Below are 15,595 nucleotides of genomic sequence, written 5' to 3' on the forward strand. Positions count from 1 at the left end.
ACGCAGTTTGCACAGGACAGCCTACGAGGGTGAGAACACGTACAAAAATACGTAAATTACGCATATTTTTATAAGTCGTTGACCGAATAAAAACAGGTCAACTGTCTGAACAGGGTGCAAATTAAAAAAGGGAACGGTCGCGGCCGCGGCGCAACTGAAGTGTTTATACGTATACGGAAAGCAACCAATAAGAAACTTCAAGAAGCATTTACTCAATTAAACTTTTGAATTAATTTCATCAAAATTAACTTTGTCTCCGGAAGCCAGATGGGTCTCGGCATATAATTCTGTTTTATTAAGTTAGTCACAGACTGTTGAAGTTTACTGGGATCGTGTTTAATTGGTAATTTCGGCAATTTGGGGAATTTATATAACTGACTAAGATCACTTATAATCCATCAATTATAAAACAGAAAGTCTTCGCCTCGCAGTAGAAATGGCTATTAGAGTTAACAAGACGATTCAACAGAGGATATGGATAAATCAATACCGTGTTACGAAATGCTATTAAATCTATTGGTTTCACGCGCTCCAAAATTAAAGTATTTAACTTGTGATAATTGTATAGTTTGCGTACAAGTGACAAATACTTGTTGTCTCTTTTTAACTTAGGTTTTCTTTTCATTATGCCGTCTCTTTTACGCCTTTTGCGTATGTAGGTGTAAGTAAACAATAAACATATGGCGAGTGCTGCCGTGATTTTGGAAGCATTTTTTTTTCACTTGTTATGTTAGGCTATGTCATATCTATACTTATAATTGGTGGTATAATATTATTGGTGTTACTGTATTTTTAATAAATGCTTTTAGTAGCAGTAGCACAATGCAATTTGAGACTTAACACAAAATCTTTCACAACAAATACATTTTATATAAAAGAGGGAACCAATTGTAAATAATGTAGATTTTTTACGTGCTTAATACTGAACAATTGTTAAACGTTTTGACTTTTATCATATTAATACCATCCCTACAAATATAGCACACCTAAACAGTTTTTCTAATTGTGCAGTGGCGGAACTTTTAATTTTAATTAAAAGAAACCCAGTTCGCGGCTATAGACCGGTTTGAGGAAACAATTTAATTTCCGAGCCCAGTCGTTCAATTTATGAAAGGCTGAAATAAAAAAGCTTAATTGGAAAGTGCCATAACGGGAGTTTACGACTGATTCTCCAGATATTTTGCAACGGGATAAATTCTACAAAGATTTACATTACGCCGTTAAATTGCGCAGTCTAAAATAGATGGCTGTGAACACATTTTTTACTGACTTGGAATTAATGTTAAAGTAAACTGACACGACAATTTAACTAACTACTCGTACGTAATAACTGTATTTGCATGTATTTATACATAAAATCAAATAAATCTCTTTTATTTTTAGATTAAAATATCAAAACCGGACTAATCCCAATAAGGCCTAGTTTACCCTCTGGGTTGCAAGGTCAAACGGCAGTCACTAAACTTCAAACTTTCACTAGACTTCGTAAAAACTAGTGCCTACGCTAATTCAAGGGATTAGTTGCCAAGCGGAATTCAGGCTCCCATGAGCCGTGGCAAAATGCCGGGACATCGTGAGGAAGATGATGATGATAAGTTCAAAATATACTAAATATGAATTTTATTTTTACGCGACTGCCTAAGTAAGAAAGGTTATGATATTACTTTATGTAATTCTGAATAATTTTATCGCCACTTGATGGGAATGGACGATAAAGTCAAATATTACTGGTTCGATAATATTCCAATTAATTGATGCCTTGAAAACACTCATAAGTACAAAGACAACGGGCGCGAATTCCATTACATTAGCATTAAAAAATATGAAGTAAATTGTTTAGAGCGAATACATTCTACCTATAACATATGTATAGTATGTGTACTATGCCTCACCCCACACGTACGTAGCTGTAGTATATAATAGCATGTACGCGTTATTTTAATAGAATATATTCGTAGAGTTGTATCATTGACGTCACACATTACATGGCGATCCTGGCAGGGTCGCCATGTAAGGCGTGGCGTCAATGATAAAATGGTTAGTGTCTACACACGCCCTTACACGTAAGTAGCTGTAGCATATAATAGCATGTACGCGTTTTTTTAACGGAATATATTCGTATTTAGACACTAACCATTGTATCATTGACGCCTCAGCATAGTACACATACTATTCATCAAATGACAACGTATAGTTATCTTAGTAAGTCCCCGCGTACAAGTAGATATTCAATGCGAGTTTTGAACTCTTAATAGGTATATATACTTAAAAGAGAGTTCCAAATTCAAAAGCGCAATCATTGCCCTAGGACTTACGAGGATAGAAGTTGCTGCTAGTAACACCTTAGCGTCCGATTTTATAACGGAAATTAAATTAATTCAAGCATCAATAAACTAAGTAAGTTTAGCAAAAAATCAATTGAAACCTTGGCTCTAGAAAAACCTTGTGATATTTAAATAACGCTGCATCGAACGTTCCCCGAGCATTATCCATGCAACATGTGTGCCTCCTAATTGCCACCGCATTCTAGTTCAAAAAGAAAAAGTGCAAATTAATTCTAACTAGCAATTTACCCCCTTAACTTGCTTCCTCGTTATAACTTCCCCGTTTAAACCCGGCATTACAGAACAATGGATCTAATAAATAGGAGTAAGTACGGTCAACATTAAAATAACAAAGGAAAACTGTAATATTATCACTATAAATGAACGGGTATGTGGGCTATTTCCTAACAAGAAGCATGATATGTGTTTACTTATTAGTTAATTCATTCGTGATTAAATGAAAACGTTGAGTCTTTTTACACTGGTTTTACAGATAGACAGATGCATATGTACATATAATGAATATAATGAGGCGTTATTTTGCGCATGTTATTTTAGTACTTACTTAGTACGTTTTGTTTTGACACAATTCCAAGATATCATTGACGGACCCGTTTTACCCATCCCCAACCCCAGTCAACCTGACATCGTATCGGACGTCCCTTTCAATATATGAAATACCATCGACCTGGTCTTCTGCGCCGCATATTATAGTAAATTATACACAGTTTATAAGTGAAGGTCTACATTTCAATCGTGTGAAGTCGCGTCGACTCTCCATGTAAAAAAGGCTTAACTCCTTAGATTTTGCTATCGAGATCTTCCCTTTTATATAAAGACTAGTGGTAGAAGGGCGCATGAATTGGCGCAAACGAGCCGCGGGATACGTGACTGGCTTTTGTTAATAGTTCCTCCTAACTAGGGTTGCCACAAAGCGCTTTCAGTAATGAGAAAATACTACGTAACAACGTTGGCCATTGTAAAAGCTAAGTTTAATTGGCAATCTATTAAGACAATAGCCTTTTCGAAGCAGTTCTCGACGTTTGGTGGTGCTTGCTGAAGACCAAAAGGCTTAACCAATTTGATGTATTTAGAATAAGCATTAATTTAATTATTTGACTAGTCTTAACCGCAACCGCAAAAAATACCATACTATTTACCTATAGGTCACTATTTTCTACTCGCGATTTCGTATGAGTGGAATGATGATGATGATTGATAAAACCTATCCTATTTTCTTTCCCGGGCCTCAAACTATTTCTATACCAAACAAATATTATCTAAATTAGTTGGGAAGTTTAAGCGTGAGGGGACAAACAGACAGATTTACTTTTAGATTTATAATATTAAAAGGGATTTTTCCGTCAATAGAATTTATGTTTTTTTTCGACGTCTATATGCATAGAGCTCACAGAGCCACTAGTTTGTTCAGAGCGACAACCCTGCTCGGAGTCAGTCAAGTTGCATAACTAATGTTTATCAGATGCGGTGAAGTGGTTATGTGAATTCTTTTCATTGTGTTGCTATCTTCGTGCCCGTGTATCGCTTTAATTGTATACTTAGTGATGGCCTGCGGGAATGTTCCTGGAATATTCCCATATAAGGAGAGACTGAAGTATAACAACATATAGAAACAAATTCAAAACTTTGCTTGTTATTTGTTGGTCTATTTGACACTATACACTTAACAGTACTGAGAAATACACTTTCTTTACAAAGTACCACAGAAAGTGACCCGTATGCAAAGAATCCGTCGCTTTAACGTCAAATTATTTTATTTTAAACGGTTTTTAATTTGTTTTTCGATAGTGCTTCATAGTCGAAGGCTTTGGAGATATTAAATTAAAATGTCATTAAATAAATAATTAAATGACGATAATGTTATAGAACCCTCCTCGACATTTTTCGCAAAAAAAAATTTGCGTTGTCAATAATTCTACATCCCTTTAACGTTAAATTATTTTATATTAAACGGTTTTGAATTTGTTTTTCGATGGTGCTTCATAGTCGAAGGGTTTTGAGATATTAAATTAAAATGTTATTAAAAATAATTAGGTTACGATACTGTTATAGATTTGGCTTTTTAAGAATTAAATAAAACATTGGAAGAATCTTATATGAATGTAATTATCTTAGATTCATAATTCCTCAATAGCCGTTCGAGTTCCACAATATTTTCTCGGGAATAATACCGGGAACGGCACATCCCTAACTGTACTCCCTGTCCACATAATCCGACTACTCGTATAATTAACGAAAGGTTACGGACGATGGTAAATAAACTTATAACAATAGAACGATCTTTGATTAGCATCGATGGAGTATTATTTTCAAGTAAACAGATGTTAGTCGGCCGTGGGAATTCTGCAGCTGATATGTTGCACCGATTCATTACGAATGAAAATTCAAAAATTATTCACCAGGTATTCCTTCCTTTGTTTATATTTTCTATAATCTGCCAAACGCTGTTATGTTTGGAATACTAATATTATACATTTATTACTATTGATTGTGCGCGCATCTTGGTGATCGTCTAACGGCTACGGGACACGTTAGTTATTTGACAGATGTCAAATAATATCAGGCCCGGCGCTTCAAACGTATTCATCGACAAGCCAAAACTTGGCTTTCCTTTTTTATGAGCTCAAAGAAAATGTTTCAACAGTCAGTAAACGCATTCTTTTAACGTAAAAAAGGTACGCCGGTGTGGAACGATATTGATGCCTCACCGCTAAGGATTATTTGAGCCTATGAACTTTACATTTTGCCACATGGAGCGCATCTTTTGTTCCCCGCGTAACCAATAAGCCAACAGTTTAAAGATGAGCTTAACATCGTAAACCTGCTTATGTTCAGATTGAATCATTTAGACGTTCGGCGCGTTAAGCCTATCAGATATGTGAATTCGAAGTAACTTAGAACAGCACTGGCCTGAGAGGGTTAGTGGGTAATCTTTTTATCCCATTCAGTAAATATAGGTAGCTCGCTAGACTGTTAAAGATTTCTTCCACTTTAATTCAATATAGTATCCGACCTCACATCAAAATGAAATAAAATAGATTTGAGGTACAGAGCCTTTTTAACGGCTTCGAGAATGTGTGACAATTGAAACAAAGCTACCTTTTGGATCCTGAATCAAAGGTTTCCAAGCTACGCATTCTAACTCATATGCTGTTAAGCTGACCACGGGAAGCTGTATAGTTAAGATAGTGCACGATCTTTCGGACACTCGGTGCATGGTCAAAATAGCATTGTATAGACTAAGCCGGATTTGCAGAGCTCTCGTTCGCCGGTCGTTATTTAACGGACACAATAACCCTTAGACGTTCTAGTAAATACTCCGTGGAGCAGCCCCAGTTTATCAAGAGTGGCCAGGCACGAGTGTAAATGCAATCCAATTTTGTTGGGTTGGTATTCCGCTTTGGTTATGTTACTATCTACTCCGTTGAAACACTAATAGTGTAACCGCGTGGAAACAAGATAAACCATTACAAACCTAATTAGCAGTAGCAACACTATATAGCGATCAAATATGAAAATGGATTAGAGTGGATAAGAGCGTGAACTGAGAGATATAGAACTTATTTGTCCATCTGTTCTGCAGGAAAATAAGCAGGCGAAAGAGGATAGTGTAGGAATGCCACCGAGATAGTAACTTTAAGATCCGAGTCTAAGAAAATGGGCTGAGTCTATGCGATAAGCGATCGATAGCTTGCCAGTTTCCGAGTAGATTCTAACACATCATCATATGTACCTAACTATAATTGTACCTATATAAGAGATCGACAGCCTCCATTTTCTGGCGCCTCTAGTTCCTTACTCGCCATAATGAAACTGTTACGGATTTCATGGACAAACGAATACTGGTAGGATAGAGGCAAAGCGCTTAGTTCGTTCGAGTATCGCTCCCGGAGACGGTTGACAAACTTCCGAATGGCTCGTTCAGGACGGTCGCGTCTTTGCGCAACGGGTATTGGAGTGGTCGGATGATCAAGTATATTCAAACTTTTACTTTAACGGACTCGAGGCGTCTCCAATTCAGTTACAGAAGAGCAAGATGGGGGTTTTCTACAAGAGTGGTATAAAGTTTTCACAAGTCAATGCCCAGTTTAGTTTTACCTACCCCGTTGATAGTACTTATTAAAATAAACATAAAAAACTTTGTCCTTTGTACTAGGGTCAGACCAAGTTGGCAGCGATTTTGAGGCTGGGCTATCAAAATCGTTGCTAACTTAGCTTGCTATGCACTGCGTATGTCGTTATACCTATACTCTACCCAACAACAAGTTTTCCCCGACGGCCATCGGTTCTGCCGCATATATGGCGTGCCAACTGCCATTTCAGCTTGCTGATTCGCTGAACTATCCGTATAACCTCGTTCCAGATTCGATTCCCTGAGAGAAACTCCGAGCGAAGCACTCTTCATCGCCCGTTCGTATTTGATGGAGCTATAAGTATTTATTATGTAGGTATGAAGAGCTCGGTCTAAGCAACGTGCACTACGTGACAAGCGACATTAACGTTAAATTCCTATGACAATATGACGTTCACAGTAGCACAGCCATATTTTTCAGAGTTCTTTTACACGGAACCTATAAATACGAACCTTCCAGCTTGCCCGTGTAGACCTGCGCCGTGTAGTCGAGCGGGCCGGCCGACGAGTGGAACTGCGCACCTTCCGCGAACACCGAGCTCGTGTCCGGCTTTAGGAGCAGCGTGAAGTCCCTGCGAACAAAAAATAAAATAGTTTAATTAACCATTTACAAGGATTCCTAAATTCTGGTCACGGCACCAATCAAAAAGAGTTGAGTTTACAATCGTGTATCAGCGCGAGAGACTGCAGGGTTCATAATTATCGAACGTACATGTCAAATATCCTAAAGTCTGTCCGGATTATTAAAAAAAAGGATCTGACAATACTTTAAGAAGTGAATATGTAGGTAGATACTAAACAATGTTTACTATAGAGTCAAACTTTAATAGTAAAAGTTATTCAGTATGACCTACATATTCATTCGACAAAGTAGGTATAGTTAAAAACAATAAATTCACACTTCATAAATTACAAGATTTTACGAAAAGTTTATTTTAATGCTTCAGTTACAGGAGGTGAACATACACAGTGGGCTCGTTTAACCCGACAGACTTTAACGACGCATTCCTTAGGTCATAAGGAGCGAAAACTGTTATATTACTTTTGGTTGAATTCGGCAATTTGTATATATGTGTATTTTCTGCACACGACACGTTATTTCTTTGAACATCTTGGCGAAGTTTTTTTTATTTATTATCAGATAAATTATGCGAACTAACTTAAATGTCTGTCAGTAGGTATGTCTAAACCAAGTCACATAGTGGCAGCGTCGCAGCCAAAAATACGTTATTCACTGGGTTATTGCAAAAACAAATTCCACAAAAATTTTATCTCGAATATCAGACCGATTTCAGAAAACTTTTCGTTTGTTAGTCGTTTACCTCGAAATCAAAAATTCCTTGTAGCTTTTCACCTATTCGCGTTTCGTCGCGATCTCATAATTTCTGAACAGATTGTTTTTCTTGTAGTATGATTTCTGGTCGCCAATTACAATAGTGTATAAAATTCATAGTATATTTACTTCCCTGCCTTTCTTCACTGTAGTCGCTTTTCACCTTGATAGATATTTGTTTATAATGCGTTATTACATATCGCGACATTTCTTTTAAGCACTATACCTCTATAGTTTTGTTTTGTAAATGCATTTCGCACTTGTAGTTTATCTCCTGGTTTTGAGTGTGATATATGTAACCTTAGAGGTAGATTTCCTAAATAACAAGTTCTCCAAAGCTAGTTAATGTATGGCTGTAACAATGAGGTCAATGAGCGACCGTATTTTTATTATATCCCAGTGATATAGCCAATTTTTTTACGATTAATACAATACAGTAAAACAATATGCGACCCAGGTAAAATGCAACAAATTTTTTTTGCGGCTAACTAAATAGGCTATTGATAATACATGCTACATCAAAATTTTCTACTGTTGTAAACATCTATTGAAAATATATGCGGCTGAATAAACAGGCTATTGAAAATACATGCTACATTAAAATTTGCTACTATTGTAAAAATCTACTAAAAATATATGCGAGTAACAAAATATACCACCGATATTACACACTACAGCAAAATACGCTATCACGGTGAAACGCGATTAGGTGAAAAGCTACAAGGATTTTTTGATTTCGAGGTATACGACTAACAAACGAAACTTTTTATGACATTTTAGTCTCTAAATGCGGTCAAGATTTCAAGAATACACCTTTAATCTGTCGGGTTATTCTAGCCCACGGTGTAAATATAATATGTTTTTTAACAATCATCTCCTACCTAAGGGGGTTAACTACTTAGGAGGCGAAAGTTTCTATGAGAATCAGTAATTTTTGAAGTTATCCTGAACAAAACGTCCCACCGACGCCCGTTTGTCTAAAATGAGTAATAGCTTCTGGAAATTACGTCTGTTAATAACTTCGGAGTTGAGATCTGCAAATGAGGATGGACGGTGGATGTGGGCCAACTTGCACCAACTCACTCAACTTAGTAATAAAACTTGGGCCGTCGGATACTTTGTTTCCATTTAAAGGGCTCTGCTGTTAAGGGGCTCCATGCAGTCCAATGATTTTGATAAGTTTTAAGTTAACATTCCCGCAGTAACAAGCATGTAAGTACTTAGCCAGCAGGTTATAAACGGTGTTTGTTCTCGTTACTTCCTTACTTGAATTATGGAAGAGATTAAAATTACAAATCTATTATTTAGCTCAAAAGTAAAAATATTTTTTTTTGCTAGATCTGTTTTTCTGCTAAATAGTTAATACAGGGTGGCATATATAGGGTGGAACATTTCTAGAGACTGAGCTGAAACTGCTGAGCTAAGTGATCTTTAATCGAGTTATTATAACTGTAAAGCTGGATTAAAAAGTAAACAAAATCATTAAAATGTAATATTTTTATATCAGTTACAACCCCACAAGTAATTTGCATTTTAAATTGACACATGTCATGTCATTCAACGGATCTACTTCGAAGGGTTGAAACATACATATGTTTAACAAACTGTATATCAAAAACAGTTAGAATATTAACGTGATTTAGAAGTGATAAATAAAGTACGTAGCCTAAACAATTCCCCGTTTGCATAAAAGTCCCTCATTCTGTTCCACCCGATACCTCGAAGATAGTGAGTTTTGAAGTAATTACGAGTAAGTACACATTTATTCAAATACCTTTGTCAATATATGATATGCCAAAAACATAAAAAAATTGTGTGATACAGACAGAAGAGGGAAAAGGTCAGAGAACGTCATTAGGACCAGGGTGCCCCTTAACGCGACGGCGTCGATCCGACCTGAATGTTCGGGCATTAAGGAGTTGAGGACTTGCAACAGTCTCGGGGCTTTGTCCTTGTGAAGTACTTAGCTGGTTTGAAACGTTGTTTTATTCCCCTTACTTACTGTTTTACTAACCATATTTACGACTTAGGTACTTATACCTCTCGTACATGAAAAATATTGTAAAATTAGTAAGCTTTTACATTTTTATAAATAAACCTTCATACTCCTTAGCTTACAATCTAGCATAATCTATAAATAGGTTATGCTTATTAAAAAAAATGTATAACTCTGTAACTTTATTATAATAAACAGTTTAAAATGAAAAAAATAAAAAAAATTTTTTTAGTTTTAGCCTTACTTTTACCTGCCAGATAAATATGAGGAGCACCGTTTTTCTGATGTACAGGGTGGGTAAATAAGCAGTATAAATTTTGTTTTCAAATTTTAACTATATTAAGTTCAAAGATTTTAAAAATATATTATTCAGGGTTGGCAAATACATGCGGAACACAATGTCTGACATATGTCCACCTCTAACAACAGGCAAATGGAAGCACTTATCATTGCAATTTTCAGCATATTTTTGCACATTTTCCGCGTTATTTTAGCAAATTTGTGTCGGATAGTCGGGTTTAATTGTTTAAATTTCATCAGCTTATTAGCATAGACACGTAATTTTAGATAGCCCCACAGAAATAAATCAGGAGCTGCAAAATTTGGGGAATTTGAGTACCAATCACTGTCACTGTTTCTCGAAATGAATCGAGCAAAGAACGTGTTTTAAACAACACAAACATTTGAGAAAAAAAATATTGCTGCTAGCGAAATGTATACACATTTGCAGAAATTATTTTCCATATAAAATTGCCAACACTGAATAATATATTTATGAAAAAAAAATGCACTTAATATAATTAAAATTTAAAAACAAAGTGTATCACTCTTATTTGGCCACTCTGTATGAGGAGCACCGTTTTTCTGATGTATAATATGAACTTTTTAGACACGCAACACGCCTGTACTTACCCACCGTTATGAAAGTTTCTTATTATACATGAAATATCTATGAAAGAAACTTTAGGCATACAGCTAAATCTGACCAACATGGAGACCACAAGATACAAATATAACAGAAAAACCTTGGGATTATTGAATTAAAAAAAACTTTGAAAGAAAAATATTAGCTGATTCTGTATGAGATGTTTTTACATTCGTTTTAGTTGTATAATTTATGTAATCACCCAGATTTTGAATTGCATGCAAAAAATACGTAAGTAAGTATACCGGGTTAGCACTAATTGACTAGCACGTTATTATTTCGCGAATTAGCAAAGTAATACTTATGTTTTGATTATTTTTTTGCTTCATTTGTTAGACAACCGTAAAATCACCCAACATAAGTTCTAAAACTTCCAACTATGGCCCAAAGTTAACTCAAATATCATGAATGATTATTATTTGAAAGTCGCACTTCTAAGTGTTAAGGCAAAAGATTTTCACGAATGGAAGAAAAAACTTAGACAATGGCAAAAAGAAGATTGGTACTGATACTTACTTACGCGTTGAACTTGTGTGAAGTCAGACCAAAATAAGTCTGCAACGATTTTGGTAGCACACGCAGTGCAAGTGTTATTTTAAACGTCAAACTTCTATGAAAATATGACGTACAAATACTTATTTATACGTCAAAATTTCATAGGAGATAGACGGTTAAAATAGTTGTAATACTGGACTATAGCAGGGTGGTATTACTGAAGTTAATCAGCAAGAAAACCTTTTCCGAAGTAAAGACGAGCAATTGCCTTAGATCTCGCCAACTTTCTCGGGATACGTAGTGTTTTAATTGGATTGGCTTATATTTATTATGTCGTCGCGCTACTGCTCTCATACAACTTAATAAAGACTGGCAACTTCGTTATATGACTCGCCCCGTCTAAATATAGCTCCAATGTAGCTTCCTCTGACTCTGCTTATCCTTGCTTCTCTCTCTACCACGAACCTAGCCGCCGCCATTATAATATTATATAAGTTAATTTTTAAACGACCTTATAAAATAACATAAAATTTGACAGGAATATTCAAGTAACAGATATCTATGTATGTCTGTAATTTTCGCTATTATAAATTGTGATACGCATAAATTCTTCTACTCGTCGACTGTAATGGTTAAGATTTCGTATACCAAACTAAAATTGCGTACTTTTCATGTATGGGATCTAAACTCAACTATAATATTCTTTAAAAAAAATGACCAATCCCGTGCCGCCACGCTCACATAAAAAAACTAAACGGGATACGGGTGGGCGCTGGACTCCGCGCGTTTATGTCTTTTGTCTACCATACCACTTTTCATTAATTATTTAGGTTTTATAGCAATAAAGTATTATTTGAGATGACTCATAGCAAAAGTATTGTATACAATAGTGATATAATCAAGCTTTTCAATCTCGTACCTTACTTAGGCAACTCAGCAATTTTTGTTGCCTAAACACGGGACTCGACTGAAAAGCTCTCTAATATATCACGATTATATAAAATACTATAGAGCGATTAGAAGTTTTACATACAAAACTTGTACCTACTAGACTAGTACCATTTTTTATTTGTCTATATGTACTTAATGTCGTCAATGTTCAGTTCGGACCAACAATAAAAATAAATAAATATTATAGGACATTATTACACAAATTGACTAAGTCCCACAGTAAACTCAATAAGGCTTGTGTTGAGGGTACTTGGACAACGATATATATAATATTATATAAATATTTATAAATACTGAAATACATAGAAAACACCTATGGCTCAGGAATAAATATCCATGCTCATCACACGAATAAATGCCCTTACCAGGATTTGAACCCGGGACCATCAGCTTCGTAGGCAGGATCACTACCCACTAGGCCAAACCGGTCGTCAAATATACCTATACCTACTCAAACTTACAATGTCACTATACCTTCTCAAACTTGATTTACTGATCCGCAGCTGTGTGTGGTGTGTGTGTATGCAATTTCGGTCTCGATAGTCTATAATACGTATTTGTAATTAATTCGTTAATCAAGTAAGGTATCCGATTGCCACACAATAGACGTACGAAATATCGCTGATCCAATTTCATAACAAAGTAGGGTTGAAATAATTATACGCTTTGTTGAGCATATTCTATATCTAGTTATTTACTTCAATTACCTTTGCCAAAAACTGACAAACGATATAGACAGTCAATCTAAATACTTAGTCTAAGAATTAGTATAAATAGATCAACATACTGCTGCAGCATTGATGTTGACGATATCACTGTCAATTTTCTCGATAAAATGACAGATCGATCGTTCTAAACGAAAATACGTTGCTGCAATCACCATTTGAATATAATCTCATCTCATAGATGACGCTGCGGTCAACACAAAGATATGGCACTTTTCTGCGCGTCACCCACTACAAGTACTACAACCACCCAAGTTTGTCTTTCTTCTTCCTCGCGTTGTCCCGGCTTTTTGCCACAAATCATGGAAACGAATCCCAAGAAATGCCCTAGGTAAATGAGGCCTTATTGGGATTACTCATAATGTTTTCCTTTACTGAAAAGCGACTAGTAAATATCAAATGATATTTCGTACATAGGTTCCGAAAAACTCCTTGATACGAGTTGAGGTTTGAACCCGCCACCTCCAGATTGAAAGTCACACGCCTTTACCGAAGCCACCACTACTCAGTCAGTCTTTCCTGTCAGTCTTTATTATTCACTTATCTTTTTTTTCCTGCTGTATATGAAACAAATGCACGTTTCTGCTCCAAGGCAGTAATTGAGTTACTATTTACTGCTATTGTTTATGATACTGCCCGAACATACTTTTATTAGATGAAATAGAAAGAGAAAATACGAGGATAGCGTACAGCCGTGGCTTCGCTCACATTTGGCTTTATTTGATGGAATCCGAGCAAGTTTGCCGGTAACAAAGTTAGACCAAACAAATAAGAAGTCGACGGTCTGTCTATGGTAGGGTTGCCATAAATATGGGTGTCGGCTGAGCCATTTTACCAAAGGTAGAGTATTAAAATTATTTGAAACGGGTTACTCACGTAACACGTAATAAGTCGATTAAACTCTCGACAAGTTTCGATCCGTTTTTGAGTATCGTGAGTAATCCGTTTAAAATAATTTTAATGTGTTCTAGTCTCACGGGAGTTTTATAGTTGAAAAGTTGAGCTAGGTTTGCGTCACATAATGGGACGTTTTTTGCCGGCATGAAAAACTCATTTTGCGTGACTTTACCTTAATAATTTTACGAGCTAGGTACAGTCAGCATCAAAAGTAGCGGATGAAACAACGCGCCAAAAGTATACCTGGGGGTATATGCGTCAATAAAATATTTGACAGGTTGATAATATGTGTGTTTTGAAGTAGACTTATTAGTTGTGTTGAGAAATCAAAGCGTCGTTATGCTTTGTTTACTGTAACAAAAGACAGTACCTACACTCCTTTTTTTGGGCAGTTGTGTAAAAACACAATGTTACCGGTTAATGGGTAGTTCGGGTAGGTAGCAGGCGGCTAAATAATAGCATATCAGATCATGATAAAAACAGATGCTTTTAAACTTGAACAAATATAAATAAACAAAAATCTAAATTTATAAATGTCACTTTCTAACATATTTGTGAAATATTCCTAAGAACAAGATAATTATTCCAAAAATATTCTGCATCACATCACTTACCGTCTAACAGCATTGTGAGCACTTTTCATTCTGATTCTTTGGAAACCGTGAAAATGTTACCCTCGCCCCATCGCATTTGGTTAATAAGATGCCATTTCGATTAGGCTTATGCAGATGTTTCGTAAACAAGAGCGAGTAAACCTTATAAATGCAAAGCTAGGTCGTGGTAAACAACATTGTATTTTTTATACGTCGCTGGCAAACAGGCAAACGGCCCGCCTGACGGTAAGCAATATACTGCTATAGTCTATAGACGCATGCAACCCCAGGGGGCCTGGGCCAAGATGACAATCCGTAGCGCTACGACAACGAAACGCTTTCTGTCGCTTATCACTCTTTCATATTAGTGAGATAGAGAGACTGATTGCCTTTCGTTGTTATAGCGCTAACGATTGTCATCTTGGCTAGCCCCGAGGAGTTATATGCGCGTTTCCGACCCTTTAAAAACCCATACCTGGATATACTCCGTTTATAAAAAAACGCCATAGTGTAGCCCCTCGAAAAAACCGATTTTGCGGCGACATCATCGATATATCATAAGTCAAGAACGTATCGCCAAACAAAAGTGACATTTAAAAACGATCCGAGCGTGGGACTACGACGGCATTTCTGTAAAACAAAATATCTAAATTTATACCTAATAAAACAGTTCCGTTACATATACCTAATCCTTGATGATTAAAAGTTACATCTATAAACGACTTTCGGCGATAAGTTGTCTGCGAATTGATGATCTGATAAAAATATGTCGGGGAATCAGTAGGTAGGTACAGTCCGCATCAATAGTAGCGGATGAAACAACGCGCCAAAAGTATTTGAGATCTCAGATAACTTTTCTAAATATAGATAAATTTCTAAAATTCATGTTCCAAAGTATATCTTTTACAGTCTCAGTTGTTCTATATTAAAGACATTAGTTTTTATTAAGCGGTTATAGAACTGTAGATACTTATGAAGCGTTATTTGATCTGCTATTTTTGATGCTGACTGTACCCGTCCGTCCATCTGTCACGTGGCTAAATATCTATATATATATAAAACATGAATCTTGGAACATTATTTTGAACGATAGGTGCCGGGAAATCATCTTCATTGTAATTCAATATTTGTATAACGAAACCATAAAATATATTTTACAGTACATATGGTGCTAGTTTATAGCACTAGTGCGAAAATTAGCAT

The 15,595-nt window shown here is 35.9% G+C and overlaps 2 protein-coding genes across 2 annotated transcripts in view; one reads left to right on the forward strand and one right to left on the reverse strand.

Annotated features, from left to right (window-relative positions):
• The window catches only part of LOC133520763 (GTP-binding protein SAR1b), a 356,904-nt gene that overhangs the window by 300,358 nt on the left and 40,951 nt on the right, over nucleotides 1-15,595 (forward strand). The window lies entirely within an intron of this gene.
• The window catches only part of LOC133520741 (uncharacterized), a 409,169-nt gene that overhangs the window by 13,129 nt on the left and 380,445 nt on the right, over nucleotides 1-15,595 (reverse strand). The window contains exon 3 of the mRNA XM_061855358.1: nucleotides 6,931-7,049. Coding sequence (XP_061711342.1) covers nucleotides 6,931-7,049 — 119 coding nt within the window. The remainder of the gene's footprint in view (nucleotides 1-6,930; nucleotides 7,050-15,595) is intronic.

The sequence above is a fragment of the Cydia pomonella genome, chromosome 8 (genome assembly GCF_033807575.1).
Source record: "Cydia pomonella isolate Wapato2018A chromosome 8, ilCydPomo1, whole genome shotgun sequence".
NCBI lineage: Eukaryota > Metazoa > Arthropoda > Insecta > Lepidoptera > Tortricidae > Cydia > Cydia pomonella.